Source organism: Xylocopa sonorina, chromosome 13 (genome assembly GCF_050948175.1).
Source record: "Xylocopa sonorina isolate GNS202 chromosome 13, iyXylSono1_principal, whole genome shotgun sequence".
Taxonomy (NCBI): domain Eukaryota; kingdom Metazoa; phylum Arthropoda; class Insecta; order Hymenoptera; family Apidae; genus Xylocopa; species Xylocopa sonorina.
In genome coordinates, this window is record NC_135205.1 from 1,129,313 (window position 1) to 1,150,253 (window position 20,941).

At 31.6% G+C, this 20,941-nt stretch overlaps 2 protein-coding genes across 5 annotated transcripts in view; one reads left to right on the forward strand and one right to left on the reverse strand.

The window, feature by feature from the left end:
* LOC143430111 (mitochondrial import inner membrane translocase subunit Tim21) overlaps nucleotides 1-20,941 on the forward strand; it is a 391,485-nt gene that overhangs the window by 267,823 nt on the left and 102,721 nt on the right. The gene's annotated exons all lie outside the window — the stretch shown is intronic.
* LOC143430147 (uncharacterized) overlaps nucleotides 1-20,941 on the reverse strand; it is a 34,744-nt gene that overhangs the window by 7,962 nt on the left and 5,841 nt on the right. For 2 of the 3 annotated variants that reach the window (XM_076906152.1, XM_076906151.1), the window contains exons 4-6: nucleotides 18,891-20,877; nucleotides 17,534-17,592; nucleotides 3,434-3,502 (exon numbers count right to left, since the gene is read on the reverse strand). In XM_076906152.1, coding sequence (XP_076762267.1) covers nucleotides 3,434-3,502; nucleotides 17,534-17,592; nucleotides 18,891-20,877 — 2,115 coding nt within the window. The remainder of the gene's footprint in view (nucleotides 1-3,433; nucleotides 3,503-17,533; nucleotides 17,593-18,890; nucleotides 20,878-20,941) is intronic. The other variant, XM_076906153.1, reaches the window with a different exon arrangement.

A 20,941-nucleotide genomic window follows, 5' to 3' on the forward strand; every position in this document is an offset into this window, starting at 1 on the left:
AAATCTACTAAAGGTTACTGAAAAACACAAGAAACCGCATACAAGGAGAGTTTGTTCTAGAATAATCTAAGACATACTTAAATAAAAGGAAAAAAGATATAGTCGATGAGTCAACGTTTCAATTTGTAACTTATATTGTATCAGAATAGGGAAATTTTGAAGGATTCGTAACAAGTTTTTCACCCACTCTTACTATGTCCATGATCTGGAGTGCCCTTGACCACAAGGAGTAATAAATAAGTCTTTTCCTCATCCTTAAATAAACCAACTCCTTAAATAAACCCAAAGGGGAATAAACCAACAGGCAACAGTCTATGTAAACAGTAGAGTGAGGCTACTAAGTTCATCCACAGCTTTATGCGGATAGGTCTGAAACTAAGGCTCCGTGAGCAATCGTATATATTATAATGATTTTGAAAGTGGTATACAAGTCAATTTCTTCTTATACTGAGATAACTAAGAGTTTGCATTTGAATCAATTTAAAAGAAAAAAAAAAAGAAAAAAACAAACGTTCATCAATTCGCGTGATGTTTTTAACATTATGAATTTTTTTATACAATGATAATTATTAAGCCAACATATTTTTATAGACATTGGCTTTACTGAAATGGACTTTTTAGTGTAAAAAATAATAATTAAAATGAAGACATGTACATACACGAATTGAAGTATGTAATTACTTCGTTAAACTAACTAAAAATAAAAAAAAGAATATATAGTTTAAATTTATTTCTTCACTAGATTTAACCTAGTTGTATTCATGGTAAATTAGAGATACGCAAGACAGTAAACTCGTCTTGAGGGAGTTAATACAGGGGCACCATAGTAATTTTGTTGAAATTTTTAAGCCTTCCCGTTTTCCAAATAAAAGAATAACTTTTAATTCAGCGCATTTTATCGGCATTATTCGGCAGATTTTATAAAAGATATTGCACGACTCATTCCTTTTAAACCTCATCCAGCAGATTTTCAACCACTTTGCAGTCTCTTCTTGAAATAAAATCGTCTCGTTTCATTAGATATAAAGGGAATCTATTTTTTTTTCTTCTTCCGGCAATTCTGCATTACTAGTAGATTTGTTCCACTTCAAAAGAAGGTAGTTTCGCGGTAACATTTTATAGCTAAAATTCTTTTGATTACTTTATCAAGAAATCGTGTTAAAGTTACGATTGATTCATTTTTTTTTTTTTTTTTTCAAAAACTACTACAGACTTATTGGATACTACTTTCTGTAGAAACGGTTCATATATTATATTATCTGTAAGAAAAAATTGTTCAGAATCACGAAAACCTAAAAAACATACCGAAAATTCAAAGAAGTCGAAAGTGCTTCACCTATTATCAACAGTTACCGCGTCATTAATAGCCACACTTCAGATGTTTCTTTTTTCGCTTTTTTCTCTTTCTTCTCTGAAGGAATAGGAACAAAAGGAAGACTAGAATAATAATAATAATAATATGCTCGCGCGTTAAACTTTATCGGCGGGCCTGTACAAGTGCGAACGCTGTTTTTTATTACTAGAATAAAAATATCGGCAAAAATATCGAACTACAATAATTGTTACATCACGCAAGATGTTTGCTCGGCACAGAAGTATTGCATACGTTAAATGTAACTGTTAAATGTTAAATCGTAAACCTAACTAAACCTAAATCGAAACCTACTGTCTATTAAATTTCAATTTTGTTATGGTACAGCGAACACGCGTATTTAACCACTTTGAAAAACACTGTATCAAATAATGTGCATTCTTTCCACAACAGTGCTTTATGAATCTAAACCGAAAACATATAATAGGTCCAGAGATTCATATTTCATTACTCTTTATTTTGTTTCAACGTTTCAGTAGTGTTTAACTGTATTAATAAATTGAAGAAAATATTAAATAAATACCGGAGATGTTATTAACAGCACCAATGTACCAAGGAATAGTTAATGAATTATCAATTATTCAATGCTATAATTTTCTTAATTCACATTATTATTCTGCTTCGATCTACAAAGTACTTAAAGAAGGTGAATATTATTTTAATAAATTTTGAAAGATGTAACACATGTAAAACTATTATATAATTATTCTAACGTACTTTCGATTGGCCCTGGAAAAAAATAGTACTTTGGAAAAATAAAAATAAAATAAGTAAAATAAATGTTTGGAACAAGAACTAATCAACTTTTTGTTCAAACTAACGTTATAATCGTTAATATATCTACAATAGATGCATTAATTATTTATTTCCAAACAAATTGGTAAAACTTTGAAAATATAATATCAAATAAGAAAAAGAATCTTGATTGTTTTAAATGAAATCATTAATCTTTGGTTTGGCAGGGTTACACATTATAAATTTAATGATTCGCTGAATTTATATTGTAATTTATATTGTAATTTTTAAGATTGAAACGACTTTGAATTCAGAAACTTAACCGTTGTGCACAACAGTTGCTCAAGTTCCGTAATTCTTTATCGCAACACGTCACGTAAAATGGTATTACTGTTACAATTATTTAAAACAATTTTATTTGCTTAATATAAACTGATAGTTTGATTTGTGAAATCAGAGCTATACACGGTGCCATTTAAAGAGATTATACAAAAACAAATATTTTCGAAAACTTTTAATATACTATCAGAACTAAATTTAGAACGGATCAAAAGTCAATTTTAACTCGAAACATTATTATTTCGACAGATTATCAGAGATGCCTAAAAAATGACAGTTAAGGTTATTAAAGAATATCTCACAACCCTAACTATTAATATTTTCATGAAATACTATATGAATATTAATAATTTTCTTTTTTTAAGTATCAAATGAGTATCGGCCATATTTTGTTTCTATTTCTAAATAAATATCGGTTCGGTATGATACTTGGTCTGATATTGCCTCGACATGAATAAATAAAAAATTAACACGGAGAGTACAATTTTATTATATATCTATTCCGATGCCTATCAGTTTATTTATTATAAATTAAACTATTTTTTATGAATATCTAAAGCAAAAACAGTGATACAAAGTTGGTACCTTTGGATAATAATATGTATCAAAAGTCGATTAGTTTACTCAACTAGACTTATACAGTAATATTACTTCTCAATAGAATATTTCGATAAAATTGGAATGGGAAAGTTCCATTACATTCAGGATAGCAAATTGTTGGTAAGAATAAAATATGAACTTCACATATATAACTAAGTAAGTGATACTATGTGATAAATTTTAATAACACAACATTTATCCTACAAGCACGTACTACCCATATGTGTATCATTTAAAAATTTTATATTTTATATGTAATATCATTTGCCAACTTTAATTCACAAATATTCACTTTGTATAAAATTTATGACTCGTACCAAATACTCATTTGTTAATCGATATAAAAATATCAAAAAATATATATTAATGAGATGAAAATATACAAACCTTCGGAATCGTGTAAATCAGATATTGACCTGTGAAGAACAGTAACCCGTCTAACTTCTTTTTGATTAGCTAAAAAAATAAGAGCATATAAAGTATAAAGAGCAATCTTAAATATGTTATTACTACATGTCGCGCCGGGAATGAAAATAAGTTATCGGCATAAAAAATTACGTTACAATATTCAATTAGCTTTCGTGCACTGTACAAATAATTATTAGACGATAGAGAAAACATAATAATGTTTAATTAAACCTAATCTATCTTGCTCTCTGTGCTCGTAATTAATTTATTACGATTATAAAATGTATATATTATTATTTAAAAAATGTACACTTTGCCTTTTTTCTTATTGGGAATACCAAATATTTATCACCGATCATATAAATAAAGGATATACGAGCACGCGCGCGCGTGTGTGTGTGGGACTTTTTTAATTCTAATAGTATTTTCTAAATATATGATTTTCAAACGCAAGACAAAATATTATAAATGCATCATCTTCTCGCCTTTTCGGCTTAGCCTTTTTCGTAAAAAGATTACGGAAATTCCAAATAAGAAAAATGTTATTCGCAAATCTTATTATCACTAAGAATCAACAACACATAATTATCATTAGGTTGCTCGAAATGAATTTATGCGTAATTATTACTAATTAATTTGAAGCAGCGTTTCAATCTGTTTGAAAATTATTATAACATCTTAGGTTAGTTATATAATTAATAACAATTAGTTATATACATATCATACACTTAAAAGATTAAACTAATTATTAAATTTTTATCACGTCAGTTTTATAACCATTACGAATAATCGAAATCATGGTTTTAATCATGGCCTATGTATTTTATGACAGTTTTATAGCAGAAATAAATTTTGTTTATTTTAATAGCAGCAATTCGTTGGCAATAGTAGGACAGTGAGGAAGCGAAAATGTTGTTAATTTATTTTAATCTTTATATATTTACTAGTAATCGTACACCCTCGGAACGATAACAGAACGATAACAGAATTTCGACTGACTTTTTAGGATATTTCACCTCATGAACCTTACTGTACGTTAGATAGCACATCAGAGAATATTAAAATGCAAATATATTTTTTATTACGTTTGAGCACGTTTCTATTTTAAATTCAATGTCAACTATATAGCAGCAGTATTTCCCTAAAGTTACCTAAGGTTACTAATTTATATTAAAATATCGTTCAAAATAAGCGTTCAAAATATTTTGTTAAGGAATTATTTAACGTAAATATTCGATTACGAGTGAAATTGATCGGAACAGTGCACGAAAGTTACGAAAAACTAGCATGATCGCGTATCACAAGTTACAAGGCACGGTACGTGTTGTGATCATTCAGATATCTGAAACCGAGATATTTGAGAAGAAGAAGTCACAGATATTAAATATATTTAATTTCCAATGATTAATATAATTATTGTTATTATTATTCCCAAGTGTAAATCTTATGATTTAATTACGGTATGTAATGCACAAGGCGAAGATGAAATTGTAGCTGATACAAATTTGTGCGAATACATCTACTACCAATCTAACCTCTATTATAGTCCTCAACACGGCTACTTTCAACTTCACTTTAGCCATCGTTACCCTGCAGTGAAACAGTTCGACCGCTATTAACATCATCGACAATTATAACAAACTTTTATTTTAGTAAAATAATGTCAGACAAATGTGTTAGTTATTAAAATAAAAAAACCTGTCGCTACCGCTACGGCTGATGAATCCTGTTTAAATGTGCATTGTTTCTATCGAAGTTGTGTGTAAGAGGCCTAGATCTAAAGATTTATTGCATCGACAACATATCAGACATCCATGGTAATCCATAATTATTTGTGGGAATTCGTTCGGAATAAGAATCAAGTGTTAATGATCTTTATTTAACTGGGTCGGATACGTAAGCATGATAGGTTAGAATTTTAAGTAAAAAGAGATTCTGGAAAAAGTATCGGCCGACCGGATTTTGGCTTAAAAGGCCGGAAAGCCCGGAATTCGATTTCCGTTATAATCGGTGTTATATTTCTAATTTTTCCCATCACTTTCCTTCCTACTGTATTATTCTTGATTATTACTTCCATCCATCTCAAACTAATTGTTCCTCTACATGGAACGCAAAAATTTCGATCGAGCAACCAGTCCGCGGTTTTACGTTAGGAGGTAACGTTAATTGACAGAAACAACAACTGAAATTTAAAACTTAACAATTCAACAACATACGCGATTTACAAGTAGGTGGCAGTTTGAAAAGAGTTAAAAACTAAAAGGAAACCTTTTCAGAGTTCTCCAAGTATGCCGTAAAGAGGAATAATTATCATACAACATTCACTTTCCGGACCGCTTTATTTGTTATATTTTTAACACTTGAAATAATCGCGCGTATATATCAGAAACATTGCGAATAATCGAATTTGTTTGTTTGCTTGTTGCGACATAAAACGATAAGAATCGCGGTCCTGCGCTAACGGAACGTGCGTTTCGACAGAAAAAAACCAAGTCAGATGCATATCGAAAGATGAGAAAGTTCTGCGTAAAAATCAATTAAAATCGATCATCTTTTCTAGCATGTTTTTAAAAATCTCTAAGCAGTGTTTTTTATGGACAATCGGCAGCCCACGTGGACTTAACGGTTCTTACACCATTAGTTACGCTGACGCAGTTATAATATCCAATAGTCTCGTTACTAACTCCGCAGAGACAAGTTTCAAAAAGAACATCGAAACAAACACACCGGAGAATGTTTATTTTTGTGAAATTTTAACGGCGGAACAAAACAGAAAGAAGAAAAGAATTAATTGGTTTCTTTTGAGAATAAATGAAATACGTGAAATTTTCAGGAATATTTAAATCTAATCATCTAATTTTTGCCTCGACTTACATCCGTGAGTTCACTACATATTACACATGGAAGGAGGACATTAATTGCGTCGTCTAGGTGAATAAATATCAAAATCTAGATTTTTACGTGTTTGAAAAGTTGAAGATTCGCACTTGAACCATTTTCCTACTTTGCTTCGGGTCATTTAACGCGAGTCATCGGAGAAAGATAAATGCAGACATTTAAGAGTGTTATCCAGTAGTTTCCTTTGTCAGACTAATTAGCGTTGTAGTAGTCCAGAACAGATTTTAGTCTGCAAATAATAGAAGAGAAAGGGCAGTGCGAGAAAAGAAGCTTTACAGATACGTAAATCTGCATCCATGATATTACATGCCCAGCCACCGTGCACAGTAGACAAGTAATTGAAAATTTTCTTGTGCCAATTGGAGTCCTTTTAATGGAAGCCGAAAACGCTAATGAAAAAATACAATTCGGTTATGGACTCTACAAACGAGCCAGAACGAAAAAATCGAAAGTTCCCTTTCTAATCCCACTCCCTTAATCCGCACAACGCAAACGATTCCGAATTTGAATTCAGCGACACCGAAAGCGGTTTGATATATATTTTAAATGGGATAGTGCACCTAATAGGGAAGTTATTAATTTTTCCCACTTAGATTGGCCGTCACTGTTGTTTGAAAGTATAAGAATATATGTGCTGAAATAGCAGTGCGTTGCGGAAGCGGTTTGTTTGCTAGGCTTGAAGTTGATGATTCTCAACGTCGAAGATGAAAAACGCCCTATCTACAATGGGTAGGTAGGGCTCCGCCACAGATGAAGATCAGATTAAAATATTAATCGAGAGAATAATAATCCACGATTATTTCGTAAAGCTTGGCTATATATAGACTGTTTCAATTGATGGGTTCCCCGCGATTTAACGGGAAAATATCTGGTAGATGAGAGACTATTCTTGAAGCAAGAGTAGTGACTGGGGATGAGAAATGGATCATTTGTAATGATGTTTAGATCCTAAAATCCTGCATTATGAGCTTTTACCAAACAACGAGACGATCGATTTAGAAAACGGTCGCGTGTCTTTGACAACTCGACAAAAGTTGTTGGCACTCGGTTCGGACGTTCTACCCCATCCATCATATCCAGCAGACCCGTATCCAGCGCCCTCAGATCTCCACCTATTTCGATCATTTAGTTTAGAGGAAGAAATGTTTATCGGTTATATACCTGAAAGGTTCTGAAAGGACGGAATTTTCAAGTTGTCAGAAAGATGAAGAAAGGTTGTGGCACAGAATAGCAACTATATATAGTTTCGATTTCAATCCAATACTAATCGAATTAATTCGGGTTATCATTATTATCGAAGCTATTAACGAAATTAAATAGCACGAATAAACACGAACAAATTTGGTAAAGTTAAATTCGAAAACTTGGCATTATCTAATCGCATAAGTAAAAATACACACTTAAAAATTCACTCCAAGAAGGTGTAGGATAGGTAGTCTAAAATCCAATAAAATTCAAAATCATGAAAGATATCGATACAAACTTTATTTAAGGTACTCGACGCAACGATAGAAAAAATAAAAGAATTTTATACAAGTTGAATATTTGAGAATTGTTTTTTCAATAATAGCTGAACACGCTAAGACTAATCTTTCTTCTAAGATTAGATCTACGTATACCGGCTACAATAAACAATTAACATTTTTTACATCATCTAACTCTAGAAACCCAAAATGTAATTTAAGCATTCACAATAACGCAAATCTAAGTAACAATCGAACAGAGAAATTGACAATGGAAATAGATAGACGTGTATTCGGTACGATGCACGAAACGGTCCAACAAAAACTCCTGTAAACCAATAGTTATAGGTGGATGATAAAATGAAAGAAATGTTTAAATATAAAAGTTATAGCGAGCCGTGAAGAACTAAAATTCTACAAATAATATTATTAACTGCGTAAATAAATTTTTGTCGAATAAATTACAAAGCATGCCTGCCTAACCTAACCCAACCCAAGAAACATATTTTCCAAAGTTGACAAAATTTCTCCGAAGAAAAATTTGTTACTTGTCAATGTCGAAATAAATGTCACGTACGTCTACAAGAATAGAGAAAGAATGCGGTGGTAGAAAAGTAAAATGAACTCTGGATATTAAAACAGCACTATTCTATTCGAAAGAACTGAAAAGCATGATGAAACTTTTCTGCTTTTCTGTGCTATGTTGAAAGCTCTGTTGAGACCACTGTTACATAGAGAACTGTTACATATTTAATGTGAAATTTTTACTCCTCAGATGGAAAAACTAAGATTGTTTGAAAGGAAAAGCATTAAAGAAATTTCATATCATCTAGCTAATATATTGTAATAGACATGCATCGCATTGACTATCACTAATTTTAAAACTGTCTGGTTTCAAACTGTAGAAAATAGCTACGTATTCATTTAACAGCTCAATGACAATAACTACGTACAGAATCATATAATCCGTATCATCACCGCCTAAACAAGGAAGAAGGAGTAATAAAGCAATAAAATACGGATACTGTACAAATTCAACATGGAGGTATAATAAATCTCTGTCTGAAGGAGACATAGAAAACAAGGGCAGAAAAGATACAAAAAACAAGATGGCTATTCAAAACACATATTATTATATCATAATTCCCAAATATCTCCCTTCCTTCATCTCTTTCCACGCCCACACACATCAAATAAATAAATTTCATAAACTTAATATTAAAGAAACAACTAATAGATCCATTTTTCTGAAGAAATATTCATTAGACTCTATTAAGACTTAAAATGTCCTTTATATGAAAACTTATACGAAAAACATTCTCGCAAACGCTACACTGCTATCGTATAATATAACAACGTTATGCTGTCGCGATTACAACATTTTTGTTATCCTAATAAACATTGCAAAATGCTTTTGGAGATAAATATCTATATATGGAAAGCAATAAAAAAGAAAGGCATGGGTCTGCTAAGTAGCCTTATTGACGAGTCCACTAGCAGGCCCAGGACAAAACAGACCGCCTCCCTTTTATTCCTCAATCCTTCTCTCACGCACATACCACACATAGAGACGACACGCCATCAGTCTGACTTGATTATCGCTAGCCTACTTTGCTTTACTCGAAATTTATATGTGTCGTATGAAGTCTTAATTGCAAACAATGTATAAGTTCATTATTTTATCTCCAATATAAATCTCACTTCATCACGGCATCTATGTGATACAATGAGACAAAACTTGCGAAAATTATTAATTATTCTAGGAGATTGGGATTATTCTTATTCTTTCAAAGATATACCAAAATATACAATGCAACACTTTCATCTGAAAAGAAAAATGTGAAAATGTTAAAATTATATGTTCGCATCTTAAACACTTTTTCATGATAAATGTCGACAGGGATTAGTTTTTTTACACGTTGTGCCAGAATCAATGAGACTCGCAAAGCCCTCGCAAAATTTTTTACCTAATTACGCGCAACAAGTTCTTAGTGTTAATTTCAGGATCCCCTTCAACGTAACGAAAAATGCATCATTTCTCGTTAACGAATCGATTAGGAAGGGAAGATACCCTCCACAGCCAGGAAAAACAATGAAAAACATGAAAGGTACAAAAAGGTACAGAAAGCATATACGCTTGCTTAAATTCAATTTCGATTAGGAATTAACATTCAAGAATTGAGATCCAAAAATTCGCCTATTCCATTTTATTCCGAATCTATTGAATATCGTAACAAAAAATTTATGTACATTCATAATTTTTTAAAGAATTAGAAAACAAATTAAAAAATTTATAAACAAAACTATGAATTCTTTTTATTTACTACTAAAATATGTTAATCGACGATTAAAGAACATCTGCGGCCGACTTTATCGTACACGTGGGATCGCATTACGTTCGAAATGAAGGATCGATTGTGAATAGTCAAAAGTATTTAATAAAGTAAATTTAATATAAATTATGAGCTTATTTGGAATAATAGAAAAGAAAAACGAGATCAAAGAAGGAACAGGCCATTCCTCGTACATAAGCCTTTCCTATTATTTCCTAACTCAACATACACCCGACGCAATTTTGTCACTCTTAATTTTCGTTTCACGATTAATTGTAGAGCTTCTTTTCTTTATTTGTTAGTATTATTACTATTAGTTAAAAGAACATTGTACATGTTATAAAATTAGCGATAGTTATATCTATATTTAAAAATTAAACATAAATGATATATCTATTTATGTGAAAAAACATATTTTCAAAAAAGTTATCGATGCTTTTGTTTACAATTCCTTTCTAATTCTTTAAACAGTTCATGAACCTTGCTTCATTTGTTTAAATCTAATTAAAGTAAGTAACTTTAGTCGGTAAGGTAACCAAGGAGGTGATGCTTGATGTGAATAGTTGTCAACAACAGCGCAACGGCACTTATGTTTAAAAAAGGTAAAGAAGTGTGTCTCTAGTTTCGGGGTGTCGGATCGAGCGGTAATAAAATTGTAGGTAACTTTTTTCTACCGACGTAACAATAGATGGTAATCCCTATCAGATTGGAAAGTAAGTCCCAAACGAAACACCAAAGAAACCAAAGGTTAAAGATAAACATTAAAGATTCTGTTAGATCTGCGAAATGGATTATTTCGCGTTATCTCTGCCGAACGTAGTTGTAAATATGCAAAACAACATTCATTATTCCCGATGGATGGGACAATTCGAATTCTTAATGGTTCCATTTCGATTGTGGAATTCTCCGGCTACATTCCAGAGATTTATAAACCCGGCATTTGGAGATCTGATTAACGGCGGAGTGGTGTTCACTTATCTTTAATAATATCATTGATTAATTTTCAGAGCGGTTTACGGAAAGTACAAACGATCTTAATGTTACTGAAAAGAGTTCCGCGAGCCAATGGATCGAGAATGGCTGGAGAAGATGAATCAAATTCTAATCTACGCCAAAGCCAGACAAATGGTTTAAGTAAGTTCGCGAGATCGTCGAAGAAGACGATATTTGCGTCGTCAAATCAAGGAGAGCTTCTTCTATCTTAAAAATGAAATTTTATCCTAATTAAAATATTTAAGTCCCTATCGAATCGCTCTCGGCTGCTACGTAACGATCGTTACAATGTACCCAAAGTCGGCGACCACAAGGAGCCTCAACGAGAGTTTGTTTACCGCCTTGAATGCGTCGTACAAACAAGTCCGAACCTTCTATGGTAATTTATGTTTCTTGACCATATCAGGCGATATCAATGGGCATCGACCAAAATAACAATTGACAGTCACATAAAGAATTAGAGGAGAGGTCTCCCGATATTATCATTGTTGTTGTTGTTGTTGTTGTTGTTGTTGTTGTTATTATTATTAGTATTATTATTAATAAGGCGTACGGTTACGCGCCGCGGCAGCAGTCTGCCAATCTGTTCCCAAACCTTGTACAAATCGTGCTATTCAATAATAATAATAATAATAATAATAATAATAATAATAATAAATGTGTTTGTTGTGTTCCAAAGTTTTCACTTCAGATAGCATAGGACCAGTCAAATTATAACGGTATCATAAAACTCTGAATGACATTCCGAATACGTTGATAAACCCATAGAACTTTTTCAGAAAAAATTGTCAATTTAAAGATAATCAAAAGCAAACATTATAAAAATTCTTTCTGTTCTACCAAACGCATTGTTGGTTCTGCACCATGTCCGTGTACCGAATCGCAAAATACAAGAATAATGTTAGAAGAATCATATGCAAAACCGCTGATAATAGAGCCGGAAGAAGAATCAACGATATATTTGAAGGTATTTGGGATCAATTCGCCATACGACACAAGTCCATGTAATTTATGTCTAATATATTATATAGCAAACCCATTCCCGGAAAGACCGTATCCATTGAAGTTGTTAATGTAATGGACAATTTTTTTTTTAAGGAAACGACATAACGTGTGTATCGACAAAGCTCACTCAATGTCTGGACAGAAAGCAGATCTTCGATTCATCAAAAATGATGAACTAGATTAAGGACAACTCTTTGAAAGCTAGGTCCCGTATAGCAACTTTTCTCGAAGAAAATCATTGTGAAGATTAAACTTGCCAGTTTGACTGAAATTTTTGAAAAATTTAGCGGTTTGAATAAATGAAAGATAAAATCATGGAAATGAAATTTACAAGAGACTGAGTCGGGGATGAGTATTCAAAAATCCTTTTATCAAATACTTTGGTGCTCCACTTTTCAAATTATAATTGAAGACCTTGATTTCTCAAGGTTTCTCTGGATGCAGGCAAAATCTATTTATCAAGAATGAAGATGACGAAATTAAGCTGACAACGACAAAATAAAAACAAAAGTTTCAGAATGAAACGTTAATTCAATTTTGTATGAAAAACTGTGCGATACTTATATGCATAGGAAATCGTTGCCCAAAATGTTGATTTTCATAACATATTCGAAAATCATGGGCGAGTAGGTATGAAACTTTTACGATTGCATTACTCAAACTGGAAAATTTACAGTACACATAATACAGGTAAATGTCATGCAAATATTAGTTCGTAGCATGTTCACTACTTACCACAGTTCGTAAACACTGTTCTATCTTAATAATAAATAATTTTAAATACTTCATTTTAACATAGAAAGGATTTGAATAACTCTGTTAAGCGATACGTAGATAGTGTGAAAGTATTGACGCAACAACTAACGAATTTTCGTTTCACTGGAACTTGGAAAATTTTTTTTATTGGCCACAATTCAATTCTTCAGAGTGAGAATATCGTCGTTTTCTACCTTCCTGTAGATAATAAAATAGTAAAAAACTTTTTATGTTATATAAACAAAATGCTTGAAAGGAGACAGTGAAAATCGCGAGCGCTCGAGTGGAAAAGGAAAACGAAAACGAAAACGAAAACGATAAGTACCAGAACAACTTAGGAAACTTAAATCATGTATTTTTCTTGTCTTACTATGCGATATTATGTAGGATGTTGGTTGTCAAGGGTTGATATCTTGCCGCTAAAATCCGATCTGAGTGTTATAATCTGAACATAATTGCTAGAAACATGACAAAAGATATACTTATCGAGTAACGGTAGAGCGATTGATTTCTAATTGGTTGACAAATACATAGTGGAAAGGGGAAAGGAAAAGATCGTCCCTGACTAAAGGTCACTCGAAGTAAATTGATTTTGGACAATAGCATGCTAAAGAAGGAATTTAAAAGATTTTAAAGAAAGAATTATGCTTGTAACGACTCTTTGTTAGAAATCTCGAAATATGTAGAATAAGGTAAATTAACGGCTCGTTGGGTATTGTTGCCACGGATGGTGACGACAAGCTTTATTGGATCTTGTCCGGTAATTTGAAAAATCCCAAATTCTTCTACTTCTACTCGATCGTTTTACACGTTCGTGAGATTTAAGACCGAACCATTAAACTACTCGAAAATCATTATCAAGGACATAAATTAACAGATACCCCAAAATAATTTAATGATAAGGTTGCGATGAATGCGGTGTATATATATATATATATACACTTCAAATTTCAAATTTCATAAATTAGTAATATACTATTAAAGAATAGTATATCATATATATGTATATATATGTATATATATGATATACTAACGGCTTTGACCTTTACGTAATTTATGAAATTTGAAATTATGTTTCTAATCCACGAAAAAATGATTAAAAAACGATTAGCATGACAACTTAGATCCAGCCTTTTTTAATTAGAATAAAAACATAAACATGTACAAGTACTATACAGATCTTAGAATATTAAGAAGGGTGACTATGTATGGACGACGAACGAAAGTCGGTAAATAAAGCAAGTAAACCGAGCATCCCACTTAAACATTGACACCTACCTAGTATTAAACGTTTCATAATTGAAATATTGTAGTTCAGTACGCTAATGATCGATACGGAAGACAAGAAGGCGCGATAACGCGGAATCGAATAAGTTCGCGAGTTCGACAATTTGTCCAAATTTTTACCGAAAATCCTTGAGCCACAATTCAGGTAACAGTATACACCGACCAGTGGAAATTATAAGTTGAAGAAATTACCTTACAACCAAGGTACTGCGCATATAAGAAAAATGGACTTCGAAGGACTTGGGCAGAATAGGGGCACGTATCGATTGGAAAGGTGCCTTAGTGCAAATCAAGAAGGAACACGAGCGATCTATTTGTTGGCTAGTGTTTGAAAAAGTTTTATTATTATATATCGTTCAATATAGATTTTCCCTTTAAACGAAATAAATGTACGATTGTCAAATGAATTGCGACAATTTGCGTTTCTATTGTTATTCTTCTAGTTTTGTAGGTAGCCTAGTGTAGCGGCCTTTAAATATAATGTTTACTGTCATTTCTTCTAAGAATAACAATTCCTCCGTGTCCATTCATAGATTAACGTGCCCAAAATGAAAATAACATAAATTTTTATTAATAGTTCTAATATCGTATTTATTTGCTGCGTTTATTCTTGTAATAGTCTAGTTTGTTTTGTTAGCACAGCTTTGTTAATGACAACTTTCGTATTTTTTGTTAATCGAAACTAACAATTAATAAACTTTGTTGTTTCTCTTTTTGTCAGTACGTGTTTGTTAGACTGCATTATTTAATCATTATTCTTGTAGTTTTTAAACGTCAAGATTGGGAATGACGTTAGAATGCTCGTAGACGTGTCCAACTTTGCAAAAAAATTCGCTAGTCATCCGTTGCAGTAGTCAGCAATATTATTGTTTTTCCACGTATCGACCTCATTACTGCAATTTTCCATAGTTTTCAGTTGTACTTTTACATAGCTTCGATTTAGGTGCTTTGTTCGATAACTTCTTTTTACAGTAGATTCGTTAAAAGATCAGAATGTCAATAATTTCAAATGAGACATTATAGATGTTGCCTTAGAAGGATTTTTTTTCTTTTACCGTTGTGTCGGAAAATATCTTTCCCATTATACCATATGACTTCTTCTTTTTCTTTACATCTTTAATAATAGTTTTCCAGCCGGAAATCCTATTGTAGCAAATTCCTATACCATATGTCAATGACAGGCGGCTATCCATCGTTGTACATAAATTTACAAATTTTATTGCGCATTAAACGGTTTTGTACGTGTACAAATTAACGAAACACAGAGGTTTTTGGAAATACAGCTTTCTGTATATGTATTATACACAGATATTATACTTGATTAAAATTCTATACAATGCTAAAACGATCATTTTTTTATATCACATACGAGAAAATAGAAAAACTGAAGTGTAGCCAATAAAAAAAATTACCTGATACAAAAATAACTCTTCTTGTAAAGCTGGACGCTTCCAATAACTTTTTTCTATACCCGTAACTGCTGGTCTCCCTTAGTTTCCGCGAAATATCCGCAAAAAAGAACACAAATCGCTGACGCTATATTATACTGAATTATGTCTATAAATATGCGTCCGTAAAAGTATAAACTTTAATTTAGTGTCCAGTTAGATTACGGATTATCTCTTGCTTACAGCAATGCTGGACGAACTAAAAACCCACAGTGCACAAACGTCTGTTACATATAACAGAACCATAAACATATACATTGAATTAATTACTTTATTAATTCGACTTAGTTTAGTCACTACATTGTAACGAACATTTGTTATAGACTCGCATACGCAGGTGTGCACGGAGTATTCATTCGAATCAAATGTCTATTACAAACAAGGAACAAAATTGTTTATTCTTTCGTTCTTCATTTTCATTTTTAAAAATATCTTGAAAACTAAAGTTTTACGACACATTTCAGTTCATTAAAGTTAGATAGAAAATTTGTGTAAAAATATTGGATCTTACAACTTTCTCAATATATTCATTTGTAGAATTGAAAATTAATTTTATCATTTTTACCTTCTAGATATCCTATAAAAATTCGTTTTGTTATTTTATTTTAAATATCGTTTGAATCTCAGTTGCTTATAAGCAAATATAATGAAATTCTGTATATAATATTATCTTTTGATTCAATTTTTTTCAAATTTCAGTAAAAAACTTAAGAGTTTTATTCTTAGAAATAAACTTGCTTTAGATTTACAAAATAACACTCAAAAGTCAAATGTATAGCAAATTAAAAATGTCGGATCGTGTTTATACATATAATACGAGTAACATCAATTTTGTTCGTATAGAAATATATTATGACACGATCGCATAAAGTATCACGGAATCCAAAAACAATTTTCATTGTAATACCTAAATCAGAACTTAAATTTGATACAATTAATTCTAAATTCGAATGTTATAATTCCCGAATACATTATTGAAACTATTTCATTTAAAACAGTAAACCCTATTTACAAATTGCTTCATTTGCTGATGTAACTACATATAATTCTTCAATTTCTTTCCAAATAACGTATAAGCATGGTCTACTGTTTCTTAAATCGAATAATTTTAATAATATTTTCAGAACTTTGAACATACGAAGTTTGAATAATATGTTACCTTTTTTACTTTATCATTCTGCTATTATCAAATGCAAAACAGCACCTTTTGACTTATACACGTCATAATGACATTACAAAATTAATTACAGAACTTTATAAAAGGAATTACGCATATAATTTTTCGATTAATGAGTGGTTAATAAATATCGTCATCACACTTGTAAAAACTGTTGAGTGAAATGATCTAACATCATTATACTATTTACATTTTAATATAACTAAAAGTGTGATATATGTAGAAAGATAGTAAATATATCTTCAAAACATACATCTGTGACATCAAAAACAGTTTACTACTGCAATAAAGCTATATTTTTCACAGCTCAGCTAAAAGTAGAGGAAGAAAATAACAGTGTTTTTTGCATTTGCATTCAGCCTTGAATAAATGACTCATGCTATATAGTAAGTTATTCCCCCTTCATTACCCCTTGGAGGTAATTTTGTCCCCCTCCTCATAAAATTCCATTAAATCCAAATAATATGGTAACTGTACAAGAAATGAATAACATCCTTTTGACGGTAATCAAATTTTGTTCTACCATTAGATTATTTTTGCAACTACAAAGAAGACTTTACGGATAGCCCTTACTTAATTACATATCTCAACAAATCTATTTGTAGATATCACTTATTTTTACTTTGGATTCGTCATAATCAAATTCGAAAGTAACAACGTTATAGCTGTGACCTCTCCTCATTAATAGAAATTATAAGTTTTTAATATGTATTACTTACTTTTATCATCCGCCTTAATTAGATGTCTTTGATTCACTTTCGCATTACTCTTGACAACCCTGTAAAAAAATTATTTTTATATCAAAATATGTCGCAAATATTGAAAAAATATGGTCATTTACTGTATGGTAATACTTATGAGTATATTAGCATCTTTATGTTAAACATGTTAGATTATTTTTCATACTTTAGATTATTTTTCATATAATGTAATCTTTATTTTTAAAAAATGAAGTCCCTCTATTTTTACTCAATGTAAATTTACATATATTTAGATAAGTATTGTAGAACAGTTCAAATATACATAATTGCTTTATATATGGAAGACAAAACGTATCTTTTGTTTTAATCATGTACGTAGGTTGTAATTACAGTAGAACTTCCATTATATGAACGTAAGAAAATCAAGATGACAAAAAAATTTAGATAAGAAAATCTTCACATGATAAAACAATAATTGCATGGTACTCAGATTTATAATATAAATACATATAATACTTGAAATAAAATAAAACTTATTATCCTTAATTATTTTGTATAATTATATGTTCATAATTTAAGCAAAATCAGAATACTTTAATTTAATTATACATTCAATATTTTTTCAGCTAGTTCCTTATGACCATCAAATATTTCAATAATTTTCTTACTATGTTTTTAAGTATATGATTTTAAACAAATTTTCCTTGCATAAAGTTTTAGGAAATCTCTAGTTTCTAGGATATTTGAAAAAAAAGGGAAAGGTCATTCGATTTTGTGAGTAGCATCTCCACTCATTTTAGTCACAAGCCGCCACTGATGATGATTAAATTGGAAAAACTAATTCAAACCCGATATGGTTAATGAATATTTTCATTTTCTTAGGATAAAGTTAAAGTTAAAGTACTTTCTAATGTATACGTTGAAAAGATTTCTCAGTTAAGGTTTTAAAGTTTCCAACTGCAGTACTTACAATAAACATGTATAGAAAATATTCAATGTATATTCAGTTGTAGCAGGAGTTGTTTGCAAATATCTTGAAAGCTAGAGATTTCTGTATATTTTGCATAAAGAAACAGTTGTTTGGAATCATGCCCCGACATCACATAAAAAATGTATGGAAATCGTTTAATAGTGTTATGTTAAGTTTTAACCAAATTACCTTTACATTCAGAAAAAGGAAATATAAATCTATATATATATATATATTATTTGGGTAGTAGTTGTAAGTAGTGTTATTGGAGACAAAATTTAGTAACATAAATACAGATACAAATCGTTATGATATGTATGTTCTTTTCTTGCTTGAAGAAAAAAAGTAAATATTTTGTTTTAATAATGAAAACTTTATGTTAGATAGTATACTGTCAATACTTACTCATTAACAACTCCTTTAAAGGCAGACTGTACTAATCTGGCAGATTGAATTGGCACTGTCCTACTTAATCTTTCTGCCCGTCTTCTACTTAATTCAGTTCGTAGATCACTTTCTTTATCAACTACTAAATCTTCAAAAATGGCATCCATATCCTCACTTGATCCATCAGATATAGCATCATTACGTTTTTTGCATTTTTTATCTTTTCCAATACGTTCAGATAGAGGAAGTTCACTTTTTAATTTTCCCACTTGATACAACTCTTTATCACGTTTTTTCTTTTTTTTTGATGATCTTTCTTTTTCTGGATTTTGAATTTCCAATTCCATACACGAATTAACAGAAGTCGTAATACCAATGGAAGAAATATTTTTTACACTTTCTTCAAATTCTTTAAATTCATAATGAGTATCTAAACACAAATCAGTTTCTTGAATATCATAGTCCTCTGAAACTTTGTTCATTTTTCTTGCATTTCCTGACTGAACATCACCCCCTTCTAAAGATTCTACCTTCTTAATTGTGTTTTCCTTTCTACTTAATTTAATTTTTTTATTTGCAGTTATTGGATCTATAGGCCTCGTTGATTGAAACTTTCTTCGCCTGGCTTCTAAAACTGGATCATTGATTATATCAAAAGTTTCTTTTTCTGTTGCAGTATTCTCCTCCAAATTGTCTTCTTTTTGTTTCATTTTCACGCGATTTATTTCTGGTGATATCCTGCTTTTAATTGCTGGCGAGGACTCTTTTGTATATAACGGATTACCGGTTCCATCTGGAGTAGGAGAACGTGGACCACGTTTTCGAGGTAATTCTTTAGGCGACCATCTTGGAGATCTTTTTCGTCTAGGCGATAAACGAGGTGAATTTCTCGGTGATGACCATGGTGATCGACGCGGCGATAATCTCGGCGACCTTAACCGTGGTGATATTCTTCGTGGCGATATTTTTGGTGATATTAAACGTGACGATACTCTTCGAGGGGACAGTCCAGGAGATTTTGATTTTGGTGATAACCTGCGGGAGGGTGATATTCGCCTTGGAGATAACTTTGGCGATCTTGACCTTAAAGGTGATCTAGAATGTGGAGATAATCTAAGTGGTGAAAATTTTGGTGAACGTGATCGTGCCAATCTCGGAGACTTGGTTACAGACGTTTTAGGTGAACGCGTTGATCTAGGAGATCTGGAATGCGGCGAGAGCTTTGGAGATCTTCCTCTCGGAGACAGTCTCCTAATAGGTGACCTTCTGATTGGAGATTTATTTGGAGATCTACGTGGCGATAATCGTGGTGACCTAGACCGTGATGAAAGCTTCGGCGACCGTGAACGCGGAGAATATCGTACTGGAGACTTTCGAGGTGATCTGTACCTCATGCTTTCTCGTTGAGACTTTTTTAATTGTCTAATAGGTGACCTTCTAGGGGATCTTCTAGGAGATTTTTTCCGTGATCGTGACCTTGGTGATAACGATCGACGTTTCTGTGAAATTCGATTAACTGCGTGCGGAGATATAGATCGTCTTTCATTTTTTAAAACGGCTGCTACTAGCGCTGGACTATAGCTCTCTTTTCGAATATTATTGTCTTCTGTTCTATTTTTTTGACTCATATGCTTGCTTACTTCGTCCTTTTTTACACATTCTTTGTTTTCCTTTCTGTTACTTCTCTTTTCTTTTTTTTCGGACGGCTTGTCAACATTCATTTCTCTTTCCATTTCATCCATCAAGCGCTCTAAGCTATCCTCTTCTTCAAGATCAGCCATGAGGAGAATATCATCATCGTCATCGTTATTTCCATCTTGATCTTCTTCAGTCTTGATCTTCGAGTCTTCAATACTTTCCATCTGATTTTCAACTATTGCAGATATTTTAACATCCATGCTATCTTTCCTAACAGTTTCTGGTTCTATAACTACATGTTTCTGTTCTTTATCTTCTTCATCAGAACCACTTCCTTTATCTTTGAATCGATGAAATTTTGATACTTCTGAAAATATTAATTTACCATATTTGACAGGGAACACAGTGAAACGTAAGCTTTATAATATTAA